This window comes from Haliotis rufescens, unplaced genomic scaffold (genome assembly GCF_023055435.1).
Source record: "Haliotis rufescens isolate VD_foot unplaced genomic scaffold, xgHalRufe1.0.p SCAF_6, whole genome shotgun sequence".
NCBI classification, from domain to species: domain Eukaryota; kingdom Metazoa; phylum Mollusca; class Gastropoda; order Lepetellida; family Haliotidae; genus Haliotis; species Haliotis rufescens.
In genome coordinates this window covers 16,935,595-16,951,497 of record NW_025964334.1, presented here as the reverse complement: position 1 = coordinate 16,951,497, position 15,903 = coordinate 16,935,595, and the positions used below count along the sequence as shown (strand labels likewise).

Genomic DNA, 15,903 nt, shown 5'->3' with positions numbered 1-15,903 from the left:
TTTTCTAATTCAAACATATCTGTTCTGTTCTGTTCGAGTTAGATGGCACACAATTAATAAATGTATGATTGAGTTGAGTTGGTCATGCCAGTTCTTCAGTTATATGAAGGGCAGTCTCCATTTGTTGATTGAGCTTCCGTGAGTAAATTCCATTATGCACGAAGCGAATACAATATTAATGTATTAGGAAAGTCCGAAATGGCGAAGGTCAAAGGTCAGGAGCAAACCAAAGACCAGCGGTTCCTGGCGCCTGACAATGGTTTACTACCGCTTTGAACAACACCATGACCCGTCAAATTGCAACTGGCAATGGTTAGCTGCTGCCTTCAACAACAACACATCGTGTCAACTGGCATCTGACCATGGTTAACCGCTGCCTTCAACAACGTCATGGCCCGTCAAATGGCAGTTGACAATGGTTTACTGCTGCCTGGAACAGCAACACAACGTGTCTACTGGCAGCTAACAATTGTTGACCGCTGCCTTCAACAACGTCATGGCCTGTCAAATGGTTGTCGACAATGGTTAACCGTGCCTTCAACAACGTCATGGCCCGTCAAATGGTAGTCGACAATGGTTAACCGTGCCTTCAACGTCATGGTCCGTCAAATGGCAGTCGACAATGGTTAACCGCTGCCTGAAAAAAACATCATGGCCCGTCAAATGGCAGTTGACAATGGTTAACCGTGCCTTCAACAACGTCATGGCCCGTCAAATGGTAGTCGACAATGGTTAACCGCTGCCTGAAACGTCATGGTCCGTCAAATGGCAGTCGACAATGGTTAACCGCTGCCTTCAACAACGTCATTGCCCGTCAAATGGTAGTCGACAATGGTTAACCGTGCCTTCAACAACGTCATGGCCCGTCAAATGGTAGTCGACAATGGTTAACCGTGCCTTCAACAATGTCATGGCCCGTCAAATGGTAGTTGACAATGGTTTATCGCTGCCTGGAACAACAGCACAACGTGTTAACTGGCAGCTATCAATGATTCACTGCTGAAAAATAAACACATTGTAATGTAATGCTCTCAAAACTTCCAATGTTTATTTAATTGCTGAAAGATACTTACTTAAATTCTTAAGCCGTTCACCTCAAAGGATAATGACTCTAATTAGTTGAATTCGATATCCTATTTGTATAATCTGACCTTTTTGATTGAACGTGACACACGTAAAATGTAAAACCTCACTTAGTTAACTTATGTTTCATGATTCTTTTTTTAACATGATTTCGACTTACACCAGAAACGAACATGTCCTTTGATTGCTTCAGGGAAATTCGAATGCTTTGGCTTTTACGAACGTAAATAATAAATGGGGAAAAAACTGTATATGATGAACATTGTAAATGCAGTAACATATGCACACACACACACACACACACACACACACGCACACGCACACACACACACACACTAAAACGTTTGGTTTTTTATTGAAAAAAGGCATTTGTGATTGGGAGACAAATGGATGTACAGACGGGCGGAATATGTTATATTTCCCTCCCTCTCCGTTCTGAATGTTGATTATATCGTTGTTGTTTTTAATAAATACAATGTATAAACAGTATGTAATGGGATACAGTGTTGTTTCTCTTAACACAATAATTATAACGGCGAGAACGTCAAGAAAAAACTTGTTGATTCCCACAAGTAAAAAATTGAGTTTTCCTTCTGAAATCAATATTTTTCATTTAAAGTTTATTTCCAAAGCTGCTAAAACTTCTGGATGTTTCTTTTGTGAATCGTAACCATGTTTTCTTGTTAAGACCATCAGCGACAATGCTGCTGCGATAAGACGGTTTGGAAATGATTGAACATGAATCAGGCCTGTGTACCTGAACAAACAGGTCTATATAAGATGATGTGATTGCCCATTACGGAGCGGAACTCGGGCACTGTGCACACACCGGAGCGATCAAGACCACCGTGCTCTCACGTCCATTCTCTTCAAAGGTTGCCATCTTTGTTGTACGTGACGATGCTATTGTCTTTACGACAACCCTTGTATGTAACCTGTTCTCGAGTGACCGAGACAGTGTCATTAGAAGCTCTCAATGGTCGGCCAACGTTAATTATTCCAAAGTCATAAGTGTTTGAATTTTTGTTTGTAAAACCTGAAGAACAGTTAAAGACAACACTTGAGGACAGGGTCGATCTAAATGGACATTTTAGATCTGTGTTCAACTTGCATGGGTTTTGTTGACATTTCTCTCAAACCGTTCGAGGAAGTTTACAGATTATGATTGTTTTGTTACATGAAAGTTTGCAGAAAATGAAAAACTATAGTTTTGCAACCATCAAAAGTCTCCGATATTTGTTCATATATCATATCGATCATTAATATGTTTGCTTTAGGTTGGATTGCCAAAATATTTTTGAAGAGAATTTCGTGCTTTGATGATATATTAATGCAGAGCGAATTGATCTTCTGTTATGAACTTTGTCAAAAGGGGTCCAGCAATGCAAACATAAGTTCATTAAAACTTATACCTGGAATATTCTTTTTAATATTTTGAAACAATAGAACAAAATGTTAAGAGAATTTTGCATTTGAATTGGTGTCGATGTCTTATTGTCTTTCAAGGTATACACACACGTGTCTCTCATGTAAACATCAGTAAACATCTGTGCTCATTGGCTGTACAATTTTTGATCGATTAAGATGTATTTAGCGGTTGCGACCGTTGCCAGATCGTGTTGTGTAATGTGATAGTCACATGAACAAATGAAACTAGTCAATCCAGTTGTCTGAGATGACATAGTGAGCAGGGTGGGTCCGTCAACAACAGTAGCTTTAACATTCCCCCTAAGCACATTACTACTGTAGAGGGTATCCTTTTCCCGTGAAGAGTATTGGACACATGTAGAACCATACCAGCAATAACGACATCCTTTTCCCACAAACATGTTCCAGTGATGTTACAAGGGAGTGGTACAGTGACTATGACATCATCAAGCTCCTCACAGCGATAGCCCGTTCGAGGAGCTCTCTAAACTATCGCTGCCACCAGTCAAAACTCCCCATTGTGATGGTCGGCAACAACCATGCTTTGAGCTGAACTCGCAGCCCACTGACACTTATGTTTACAAACAAGAAGTGATGACTATCGTGACGCCGAATACTCTTACCCATGCTAAATTGTTTTCTTTGTTTGTCAGATTGAATTTCGGTTTCATTACAACTATCATGTAATTGGTATAGTAAGAATGTAAGGGAGAAGTTGGTTGTTTTACCGTTCGTCTGTAATCTCAAACTAATCCGATCAAAAAAAATAAAATGTTAAGCCTTTTTTTAAAAACTAGTGAGTGAGTGAGGGTTGGGTTTAACGCCGCTTTTAACAGTATTCCGGTTATATCGCGTAGTGTCAGCTTAACGTGGGAGGAAAGCCCGAAGTGATGTAGGTCTCAGAACCTACTTGCATGGGTTTCTGGCGTGCCCAAGGGACGCAATTCTGCACAGCGAATCGCAGCCCCTTAGATGACTGGGCCACCCGTGCCCCTTTTTAAAAAAATAACTGTATTGGCATTCACATAGACATAAAGAAAAGTATAAAAATTACTACATTGGTGGCAGCGATGTTACCGAGAGTCTAACGAAGGCGTCACGCGCTGGGAAGGAGCTTGTGACATCATACAATAACGTCACAATAGCATATTTCCGCATGATATGGAATTGAGGTTGAGAGCAGTCTACTACATGCTAGTGGCCACGTTTGTATTTGTTACCTATAAGTGATAGCAATACCTAATTAAAGATTCTTCTTAAAGTTAGCAAGTTGCAGTCCTATGTAATCTTATTCAAGTCATTCAGATGTCACTTTCTTTGTCTGGTGACTCAAATTTAATGATTTATATCAATACATTTAACGATAACCCTAATTAAAAGGAGACAGTGTCTCAATTTAACACAAGGCACTAATTGCAATGTCTAGACGTCTAGACTGTGTTGCAGTCTCCCTTAAAGTCAACCACATACAGCGCCAACGACTTAATTAGATACGTACTTCAAGGAAATAACAGATTAACACCACGCAAATCCTGTTATCACCGGTTTAACTTCCAAAAAGGGGGCACTGTATGCCCAATCATCCGGGGCGCCGCAGTTGCAGTGCATCCATCGTAATTGAATGCCATAACCGTGGATTCGAATTCAAGACAGGGAGATGGCGAACATCATACCCGCGCTTTTGTTTTTTTTCTAAAGGTGACACGAAGTGAAATTAGTGACACGATACTGTAAAGACATTTGATTTTTTTTTCTTAAACAACAACCCTTGATAAAGTTATTCTTACGTTTGATCGTGGCCTGATTGTGAATGCCACTGATCTTCATTGTTGTTACAACAATCTTCATATGTTTCATTAATAAACCAAAGGCCACAAAGCCTTTCCCATAATCATACGGAACCTCTGGTAAAAGAGAATTGTACTGTACAGTCTATTGGTCAAAACGTTATGAAATAAAACAGCGTCATAATGTCACATGACAGAAATCAAACATTATACTTGAACTTTTTATAAAGTGTTCGCGCATTGCGTTGCACAATACCATTTTGTGTTACTTTGGAACAGGAAATCCCCGATCTTGAAGAATTATATTCGTTGTCATCAGCAATATTCCAGCTACACGTGAGTTCTATATCACAGATCTCGTAGACACCCAAGGAGGTACAGAGAGATCCACGCTCAAAACTTTAAACCATGTGGTAATAACAGCTTAGACTTTAACAGGTGTGTAAAGCGGGGCGGTGATAAAAGGATGGGGTGGAGTTTCACACAGGTGAAAAGTCAATATATTTGGAAACTTAATTAACTCAACTACAATTTTGAAGTAAATGTTTTAACTATTACTTCAAATAGAATAATTTTTTAACACGGTATAAGCCTAGATATTGCTAGCCGAGAGTGTTTCCGTTTTGCAATTGCCATAAACATATAATGAAAATGTATAATGCCTGTCTTATGATATTTACGATACGCAAAACACAACGAGGTTAAAACGAGGTACGTTTTAGACGTACTTTTACTCATTGAATATCTTTAGAATCCGCGCATGACTTCAATACTGGAGTTACCTACCTTTCCAACTGACTGACTAAACTGTCAGGCAAAGGTTACTCGGCTGAAAACTGTCGCCGAAACACTGTGCAATTACAAAGGCAACAACCAATCCCGGGGAATTGCTTTAGATCAGTGCCCCTTTATGGTCCAAAACACACCCTTGATACCCGCTTCAAAAACTTCATCATCGAATAACTATTTTCGTTTGTATCATTTTTGCCGCCACCATACATGGGTGTCTACTTTCGTTTGCCAGGCAGTTTATGTTTATTTATAGAAACACACACATAAAAACACCCCTATCTATACCGCTGGTGACCGTTAGACAAGGGTTGCAACAGTGAGAGAGAGTCTACGCGTACCCTCCTACGACAGTTGGTATCCTGCCGAGATCCGAAATCCGCAGATGCCATTAGTCCATCAGCTTTCCGTGTCCCACTTTTACAGAGATCCTTCACCAGCTTCACCAGTAACTGTAACGATGGTAATTACACCATAACTGACCACTCGTCATCCGTGCCAGGCAGCGTGATTGACAGAATCACTGATGCTGATGTCAGTACAGCGATAACGACGTGATGAAAAGGCACATAATCACTGTTCAAGATTGAAATGTCTCTCACCACTGCAGCAAAACTGTTTATTAAACCATCATTTAATTATAGATTTTCTATATTAGGATAAACCGTTCTGACGTTACAGCCATTAAGGCTCAAATTAGATTATGATACTGTCAATTTAGTACACAATGAACTGTAACACTGGACAAAAGGTTTCATTCCAAAAGTTTTATACCTGTCCAATCCAATTACGACGTTTTCGTATCTTTCAAATTTAGTTATATCAAACACCAAATTCTAGACATGAATATAACACACTCCAACACATTGCAACACGATTCAACACAATACAACACGATACAACACGATACAACACAATGCAACATATGCAACACGTTAAGGATAAAACACAACTCTGAGGATTTGGTCGGAAATATAAAACCGCGAGCGAGGGAAATGCCCGACTTTGTAAATATTCTTGAAATCAACTAGACCGCTCTTGGAAGCGAAGAAATACACGCTGGTCAAGCAATTAAAAATGGTTCTTTGCGAAACGAACAATCTCGATTGACGAGTTGAATGAGAAATATACAATTTATAACGAAACATGTTCAAGTAAATAACAAACAACAAGAAGCGATAGTAACTCCATAAATGACCATCTGTCATAATTTTGCCTTGTCAATGTGGAACTAACGTAAAAAGGACGTCAACAGTTTGTGTACGAGCTTAACACTTACGACAAAGGGAGATAATTTGAGGGGAGGTAGCTCTTGTATGACAATAGTTCCGGCAAAGTGTTATGTTCAATGCAGTGAAATATCAAGCGCTATGTTCACTGCAGTGAAATATCAAGTGTTATGTTCACTGCAGTGAAATATCAAGTGTTATGTTCACTGCAATGACAATTATAGGAAAGTCACGTCTACGCCCTCGTTGTGAACTTGTTTGCATTAGTGTGTTATGTGTCCGTATGTGAAGGCACCAGGTTTACAGTAATAATCACGGGCTGTAGTTGGAGGCAATGGTTGAAGGTTTGCCTGCTTCCTGTCCACGGCATTGATTACGACTGCTTGGACACCCATCACGTTTGTAGAACAATTCAACACAATTCAACACAAACACATTCTGGCGATTACAGTGGTCAGGGTCGTGAGACTTGACTCTTTCTGTAGCAAACGTGAAAACGGGGATCGTCTTGTTATGTCCCGGCTGTCCACCGGGGCGTTTAATAATGCAGTTGTCTAACGAGGCGAGAACTCTTCAGGAAGTGGATCAATGGAGGCGAGAATTTCCATTGTCTCAGGTCAAATATGCCGCTTTGTTTGGGTTTCGATTTTGATAATATTTCATTATACTATTTGCTCACTTTTTGTGATCTTTCTTAGAATCACGTCGGAGTCATTTACCCGTTTGGATGCCGGGGCTAGCATACGTTCGAAGCATCCTGTGATGCGGAGGTCACTTCACGTCTCTTGACAGTTATGAACGAGAACATCTTGTTAAAATATGGACAATATAAAACGAATTAGTCTTCTTACAAATTGTATCTTTTATGTTAGATGGCTATCACGAGTTCCACTCGCCCCTTACCGTCACCTGCACGACGACGCATGCCGATATCGATAAATGCAATGTGCGAAAATACAACAAGCCAATCAGGATGCGCGTATGATTTCAAGTACTTCGGTCAAAGAATCCCTCAGGAAATGTTTTTGAGTTGACACATGTCTTGCATCTTAAACTTTACCCTAGATACAGATACATCTGTTCAATCATACTGTATAAATAACGCAATTCCCGATGTGTTTTAAATACCATCTCGGTAATATGTGACATGGGAAAATATACGTAAAGCATGACGTCACAATTTGACAATTTTTTTAAGTGTGCCCGTTTGCACTTAGACGGGACCCAGTCGCACAAATGGCCACGACAGGGGTACGAGCGGCTATTCGGCTTGTCCCGGAATAACACGAGTTTGTCACGAATTGTTGTAGTTACCATATCGTGACACTCGGACAGACGTACTAACATTGTTGTAAAGCGTTAAATGTATATGAAACAGTTGCAGTACTGATGTGTTTCAATTTTCGTTGTGTTTCAGTCCTACAATTGTGTGATTGACTGTTCGTGTGACGTTGAAGCGCGACACGTATACACTGTTTTTTTCCGGTCAGGTTAACATTGCCGGTACTATTGAATTCTCATTATTCAAAAAAACTCTTTGATTGTTTTCATTTTAGAACACTATAGTGTAACAAGACGATCCCCGTTTGCACGTTTGCTACAGAAAGAGTCAAGTCTCACGACCCTGACCACTGTGATCGCCAGCATGTGTTTGTGATGAATTGTGTTGAATTGTTCTACAAACGTGATGGGTGTCCAAGCAGTCGTAGTCCATGCCGTGGACAGGAAGCAGGCAAACCTTCAACCATTGCCTCCAACTACAGACCGTCATTATTACTGTAAACCTGATGCCTTCACATACGGACACATAACACACTAATGCAAACAAGTTCACAACGAGGGCGTAGACGTGACTTTCCTATAATTGTGCGTTGTTACCAGGAATAAATCATGAGACTTTGAGATGAGCATATTTTATAAAAGTGTTGGAGATTTTGTGATTGATTCGTTTATCAGTTCAATAAAGGAACAACAAGATAATATTCTTTTTTGTTGTTTTTTTGTTTTTGGTAGACCGCCTCTGTGGTTTAGTGGTAGAGCGTCCGGGGTTCGATCCCCGGCCGCGTCTTACCAAAAGACGTTAAAAGATAGTACTTGTTACCCTGCCTGACGATCGGCATTAAGGGGCTAAAACAACGACTGGTCGGCTCGGAGTCAGTATACTGTGTCTGAGTGGGGTATTCATGTTACACTGCGGCATGGTATATCCGTAGGCTTGTTATATCTATCGGCATGAGTCCGGACTAGTACAAGCAGCCACACACTCACGTGCATGCATATCGCTATATAAGTGCAGTAATCTTGGACGCGATGTTAAACCCTATTTCACTTCTCTTTACTTAAAAAAGGGTTATACATTTCAATCTCTGAAAGGAAGAGTCCATCAATGTTTTTGTGTCCACAACACTTCTTAAAGAAAATCCAGCATTATTGTTTGAAGCATAAACCGGGAACAGGTCGGTCTTAGGACTCTTCCTCAATATACCAGCCAAACCAATGGCGATACAACCAATTGAGAGGCTTCACACACTGTACCATGTATTCGTGGATTCAAGAACGCTTGAAACACAACGACCACAAGAGTTAAAAGTGAGAAAAGCGGATTTACCGTGGTAACGTGATTAATGTTATTTTGACATTTTTCGTTAACAGTTCACATAAACACGGAAAGGACTGAAATTCGAACAAATACCTCCACATTCATCTGTGTGAATCCACGATCAAACATACATTGACGATTTTATAGATAGAAAAATTTATACAGGGGCAAAAGTCAAAAATATTAAAGTTTTCTAAAAAGAACATCTTAGTCTGTGACAACTCTTGCTCGTCGCCTTGAAATCCGAAATCCTCTACTGAAAAGTTGCAAAGCTGTGTTCAACAACCCACGCAGGCAGAAGCCTATCAGATGCTGGCTTACAACGCCTGATCTTGTAGAGATCTCTAACTATACGTTACCCATAGCGACCGTAATCAGGACTGAGATCACAACATCCCCAGCAGCCATGATGACGGATATTGATGACAGCACAGTGACAATTACGTGTCATGCACGTGCTGCACATACACATCAGTATAGTGCGTTTAAAATCGAATTGTCTTTCACGAGTGCAGCTGGAGTGGTAAACGAGCCGCTATTTGAGGATACAAATACCCATCTGACTGCATCGTTAAAACAGGGGCTCGATAATCTATTTGGAAATATACTCTTCTGAATGACTAATCATGACGGGCCATTCAGTTTAAATAAAGTATACTTTGTAATGTTAATACTTAGGTGATGGGTGGGGATCTGATATGCATATGTTTACGGTGATTTTAGATGAATATGTTGCAGTTGGCAACTGACAGACAAATAACTCTTTTTTCAAAGAATGCGATGCGTTTGAATTCATTATGCTGTTGCCAACACAATTGTCCTGAAACTGGTAACTTTTGAAAATGACTCTGCTATTGGCTTAACAGATGACGTTCATTTCGCTTTACTTTGGAAATATCCCAATCGTTGTTCTTGTATATAAGAAGGAAATCGGTATAAGATGTAGTGAGGGAAGTGGTCGTAGATATTGTGGTAGTGGTGGTCGTACATGTAGTGGTTATGGTCGTATCTGTAGAGGTGGTGAAGGTCGTACATATAGTGGTTATGGTCGTATCTGTAGAGGTGGTGATGGTCGTACATGTGGTGGTTATGGTCGTAGCTGTAGAGGTGGAGAAGGTCGTACATGTGGTGGTTATGGTCGTATCTGTAGAGGTAGTGAAGGTCGATTATGTAGTGGTTATGGTCGTATCTGTAGAGGTGGTGAAGGTCGTACATGTAGTAGTTGGTCGAATCTGTAGAGGTGGTGAAGGTCGTACATGTAGTGGGTATGGACGTATCTGTAGAGGTAGTGAAGGTCGTACATGTGGTGGTTGGTCGAATCTGTAGAGGTGGTGAAGGTCGTACATGTAGTGGGTATGGTCGTATCTGTAGAGGTGATGAAGGTCGTACATGTAGTGGTTATGGTCGTATCTGTAGAGGTGATGAAGGTCGTACATGTGGTGGTTATGGTCGTATCTGCAGAGGTGGTGAAGGTCGTACATGTGGTGGTTATGGTCGTATCTGTGGAGGTGGTGAAGGTCGTACATGTGGTGGTTATGGTCGTATCTGTAGAGGTGGTGAAGGTCGTACATGTGGTGGTTATGGTCGTATCTGTAGAGGTGGTGAAGGTCGTACATGTGGTGGTTATGGTCGTATCTGCAGAGGTGGTGAAGGTCGTACATGTGGTGGTTATGGTCGTATCTGTAGAGGTGGTGATGGTCGTACATGTGGTGGTTATGGTCGCATCTGTAGAGGTGGTGATGGTCGTACATGTGGTGGTTATGGTCGCATCTGTAGAGGTGGTGATGGTCGTACATGTGGTGGTTATGGTCGCATCTGTAGAGGTGGTGATGGTCGTACATGTGGTGGTTATGGTCGCATCTGTAGAGGTGGTGATGGTCGTACATGTGGTGGTTATGGTCGCATCTGTAGAGGTGGTGATGGTCGTACGTGTGGTGGTTATGGTCGCATCTGTAGAGGTGGTGATGGTCGTACATGTGGTGGTTATGGTCGTACTGTAGTGGTGGTGATGGTCGTACATGTAGTGGTTATGGTCGTATCTGTAGAGGTGTTGATGATCGTACATGTGGTAGTTGGTCGAATCTGTAGAGGTGGTGAAGGTCGTACATGTAGTGGGTATGGTCGTATCTGTAGAGGTGGTGAAGGTCGTACATGTGGTGGTTGGTCGAATCTGTAGAGGTAGTGAAGGTCGTACATGTGGTGGTTATTGTCGTATCTGTAGAGGTGGTGAAGGTCGTACATGTGGTGGTTATGGTCGTATATGAAGAGGTGGTGAAGGTCGTACATGTGGTGGTTATTGTCGTATCTGTAGAGGTTGTGAAGGTCGTACATGTAGTGGTTATGGTCGTATCTGTAGAGGTGGTGAAGGTCGTACATGTGGTGGTTATTGTCGTATCTGTAGAGGTAGTGATGGTCGTACATGTGGTGGTTATGGTCGTATCTGTAGAGGTGGTGAAGGTCGTATATGTAGTGGTTATGGTCGTATCAGTAGAGGTGGTGAAGGTCGTACATGTAGTGGTTATGGTCGTATCTGTAGAGGTGGTGAAGGTCGTACATGTGGTGGTTATGGTTGCATCTGTAGAGGTGGTGATGGTCGTACATGTGGTGGTTATGGTCGTATCTGTAGAGGTGGTGAAGGTCGTATATGTAGTGGTTATGGTCGTACATGTGGTGGTTATGGTCGTATCTGTGGAGGTGGTGATGGTCGTACATGTGGTGGTTATGGTCGTATCTCTAGAGGTTGTGAATGTCGTATATGTAGTGGTTATGGTCGTACATGTGGTGGTTATAGTCGTATCTGTGGAGGTGGTGATGGTCGTACATGTGGTGGTTATGGTCGTATCTCTAGAGGTGGTGAAGGTCGTACATGTGGTGGCTATTGTCGTATCTGTGGAGGTGGTGAAGGTCGTCCATGTACTTGTGGTGATGTGCGGATATCTACTGGACGTGATGGTGGTACGCGTCGTGATAATGGTAGTCGTACACGTAGTGGTGGAAGATGTAGTTGGAGTAGAGGCAGTGCAGCAGACATTGTGATTATCGTAACATTTGTAATGAAAGCATCAATTTTATGACAGTAATCGCGGTGTGTGTCAAATGCCATTAGTCGATATGGAGATATGTGACCATGACCAATTTGCAGCGTTAGATGTACGTAGATGCGTGATATAGAACATCCAACCGTTCCAGTAAACTGTTTTGACAGTAAGATAACGGCATGCATGTGAAATGAGTGTACTTGCCTTCGTGCACTCACAGTACACACGTCACAGTTACTGCAGGGTCTGTGATACAGTCTTTCGCAATTTAATCTATCGAACCAAGGCAGGGATGCTAGCACACAGAGGATTTCGTCACATGCTTACAAATGTCAAACGCATTGTCTACACCATATACTTTAGAAGTGTACACAATTTGTTAATAATAGAAAAGAAAAGTAATAGGAAAAAGGGAAATCCGTTATAAGGAGGTATATTTCCATGAACTTTATCACACGGACTCTCTTTGGGCCATCCTTTTTTTCATTAACATTAAATGCCATTTTTGAAATAATTTGTGTTGCATTTTAAAAATAATTTCACCTATCCTGATAGATAGAATCACTTCTATTCGTTCAAGTTTCAAGTACATTCACACACTCATAGTATTACAATTTGCGAAACACTACACAACACTATTTGATGCGGTTGGGTTATTTCTACCATATGGAAGTAAATACGGTGTCATATATCCCTAACACCTGGACACAGAACATGGATACAGACACTGGACATAGACACTGCACACAGACACTGGACATCGACACTGGATGTAGATACCTGACACACGCACTGACACAGACCCTGGGCACAGACACTGGACATCGACACTGCACACAGACACTGAGCACCTGACACTGGATGTAGATACCTGACACACGCACTGACGCAGACACTGGACACAGACACTGCACACAGACACTGGATGTAGATACCTGACACACGCACTGACGCAGACACTGGACACAGACACTGCACACAGACACTGGATGTAGATACCTGACACACGCACAGACACAGACCCTGGGCACAGACACTGGACATCGACACTACATGTAGATACCTGACACATGCACTGACGCAGATCCTGGGCACAGACACTGCACACAGACACTGGATGTAGATACCTGACACACGCACTGACACAGATCCTGGGCACAGACACTGCACACAGACACTACATGTAGATACCTGACACACGCACTGACACAGACCCTGGGCACAGACACTGGACATCGACACTACATGTAGATACCTGACACATGCACTGACGCAGATCCTGGGCACAGACACTGCACACAGACACTGGATGTAGATACCTGACACATGCACTGACACAGACCCTGGGCACAGACACTGGACATCGACACTACATGTAGATACCTGACACATGCACTGACGCAGATCCTGGGCACAGACACTGCACACAGACACTGGATGTAGATACCTGACACATGCACTGACACAGACCCGGGGCACAGACACTGCACACAGACACTGGATGTAGATACCTGACACATGCACTGACACAGACCCTGGGCACAGACACTGGACATCGACACCACATGTAGATACCTGACACATGCACTGACGCAGATCCTGGGCACAGACACTGCACACAGACACTGGATGTAGATACCTGACACATGCACTGACGCAGACACTGGGCACAGACACTGGACACAGACACTGGATGTAGATACCTGACACATGCACTGACGCAGATCCTGGGCACAAACACTGCACACAGACACTGGATGTAGATACCTGACACACGCACTGACGCAGACCCTGGGCACAGACACTGGACATCGACACTACATGTAGATACCTGACACATGCACTGACGCAGATCCTGGGCACAGACACTGCACACAGACACTGGATGTAGATACCTGACACATGCACTGACGCAGACACTGGGCACAGACACTGGACATCGACACTGGATGTAGATACCTGACACATGCACTGACACAGACCCTGGGCACAGACACTGCACACAGACACTGGATGTAGATACCTGACACATGCACTGACGCAGACACTGGGCACAGACACTGCACACAGACACTGGATGTAGATACCTGACACATGCACTGACACAGACCCTGGGCACAGACACTGCACACAGACACTGGATGTAGATACCTGACACACGCACTGACGCAGACCCTGGGCACAGACACTGCACACAGACACTGGATGTAGATACCTGACAAAGACACTGACACAGACCCTGGGCACAGACCCTGGACGCAGACCCTGGACGCAGACACTAGATGTAGATACCTGACACATCTACTGACATCGACACTGTGCACAGACACTGGACACAGACGCTGGACACATCCACTGACACAGACCCTGGGCACAGACTCTGGGCACAGACACTGGACGCAGACACTAGATGTAGATACCTGACACATCTACTGACATCGACACTGTGCACAGACACTGGACACAGACGCTGGACACATCCACTGACACATCCACTGACACAGACACTGGGCACAGACACTGAGCACCTGACACTGGATGTAGATACCTGACACATGCACTGACGCAGATCCTGGGCACAGACACTGGACATCGACACTGGATGTAGATACCTGACACATGCACTGACGCAGATCCTGGGCACAGACACTGCACACAGACACTGGATGTAGATACCTGACACATGCACTGACGCAGACACTGGGCACAGACACTGGACATAGACACTGGATGTAGATACCTGACACACGCACTGACGCAGACCCGGGGCACAGACACTGCACACAGACACTGGATGTAGATACCTGACACATCCACTGACATCGACACTGGGCACAGACACTCGACACAGACGCTGGACACAGACACTGCACACAGACACTGGATGTAGTACCTGACACATCCACTGACACAGACCCTGGGCACAGACACTGGACACAGACGCTGGACACAGACACTGCACACAGACACTGGATGTAGATACCTGACAAAGACACTGACACAGACCCTGGGCACAGACCCTGGACGCAGACCCTGGACGCAGACACTAGATGTAGATACCTGACACATCTACTGACATCGACACTGTGCACAGATACTGGACACAGACGCTGGACACATCCACTGACACAGACCCTGGGCACAGACTCTGGGCACAGACTCTGGACGCAGACACTAGATGTAGATACCTGACACATCTACTGACATCGACACTGTGCACAGACACTGGACACAGACGCTGGACACATCCACTGACACATCCACTGACACAGACACTGGGCACAGACACTGAGCACAGACACTGGGCACAGGCACTGGGCACAGACACTGAACACAGACACTGGGCACAGACACTGCACACAGACACTGCACACAGACACTGGATTATATACCTGACAAATGCACTGACACATCCACTGACTCAGACCCTGGGCACAGACACTGGGCACAGACACTGAACACAGACACTGGGTACAGACACTGGGCACAGACACTGGGCACAGACACTGAACACAGACACTGGGCACAGACACTGAACACAGACACTGAACACAGACACTGCACACAGACACTGGATTATATACCTGACAAATGCACTGACACATCCACTGACACAGACCCTGGGCACAGACCCTGGGCACAGACACTGGACACAGACACTGGGCACATACACTGGACACAGACGCTGGACACAGAGATGCCGGACACCGACACCGACACTGACAATGGACATAGATACTGGAGACAGACACAGAAGACAGATACCAGAAATGAGGCAGCGGACAGAGGCTTCAGGACACAGACATTGCACACGGACACTAGAAACAGACAGTCGACACTTACTCTGGAAGAAGACACCCTGACACAGAGAACACGACTTGTACCTCTTTGCTCGTGTACCAGAATACATCTTCGGAACAGATCTCGTGTACAATGTGTTTGGAGGTTGA

The 15,903-nt window shown here is 43.7% G+C and overlaps 1 protein-coding gene across 1 annotated transcript; it reads right to left on the bottom strand.

The window, feature by feature from the left end:
• Positions 1–398: 398 nt before the first annotated feature.
• Positions 399–11,336, bottom strand: LOC125374800 (histidine-rich glycoprotein-like). The gene is made up of 4 exons (XM_048386454.1): positions 11,067–11,336; positions 10,217–10,909; positions 5,437–5,539; positions 399–430 (listed from the first exon to the last, which is right to left on the bottom strand). The coding sequence occupies exons 1-4, from the start codon at positions 11,334–11,336 to the stop codon at positions 399–401; spliced, it is 1,098 nt and encodes a 365-aa protein (XP_048242411.1).
• Positions 11,337–15,903: the final 4,567 nt, after the last annotated feature.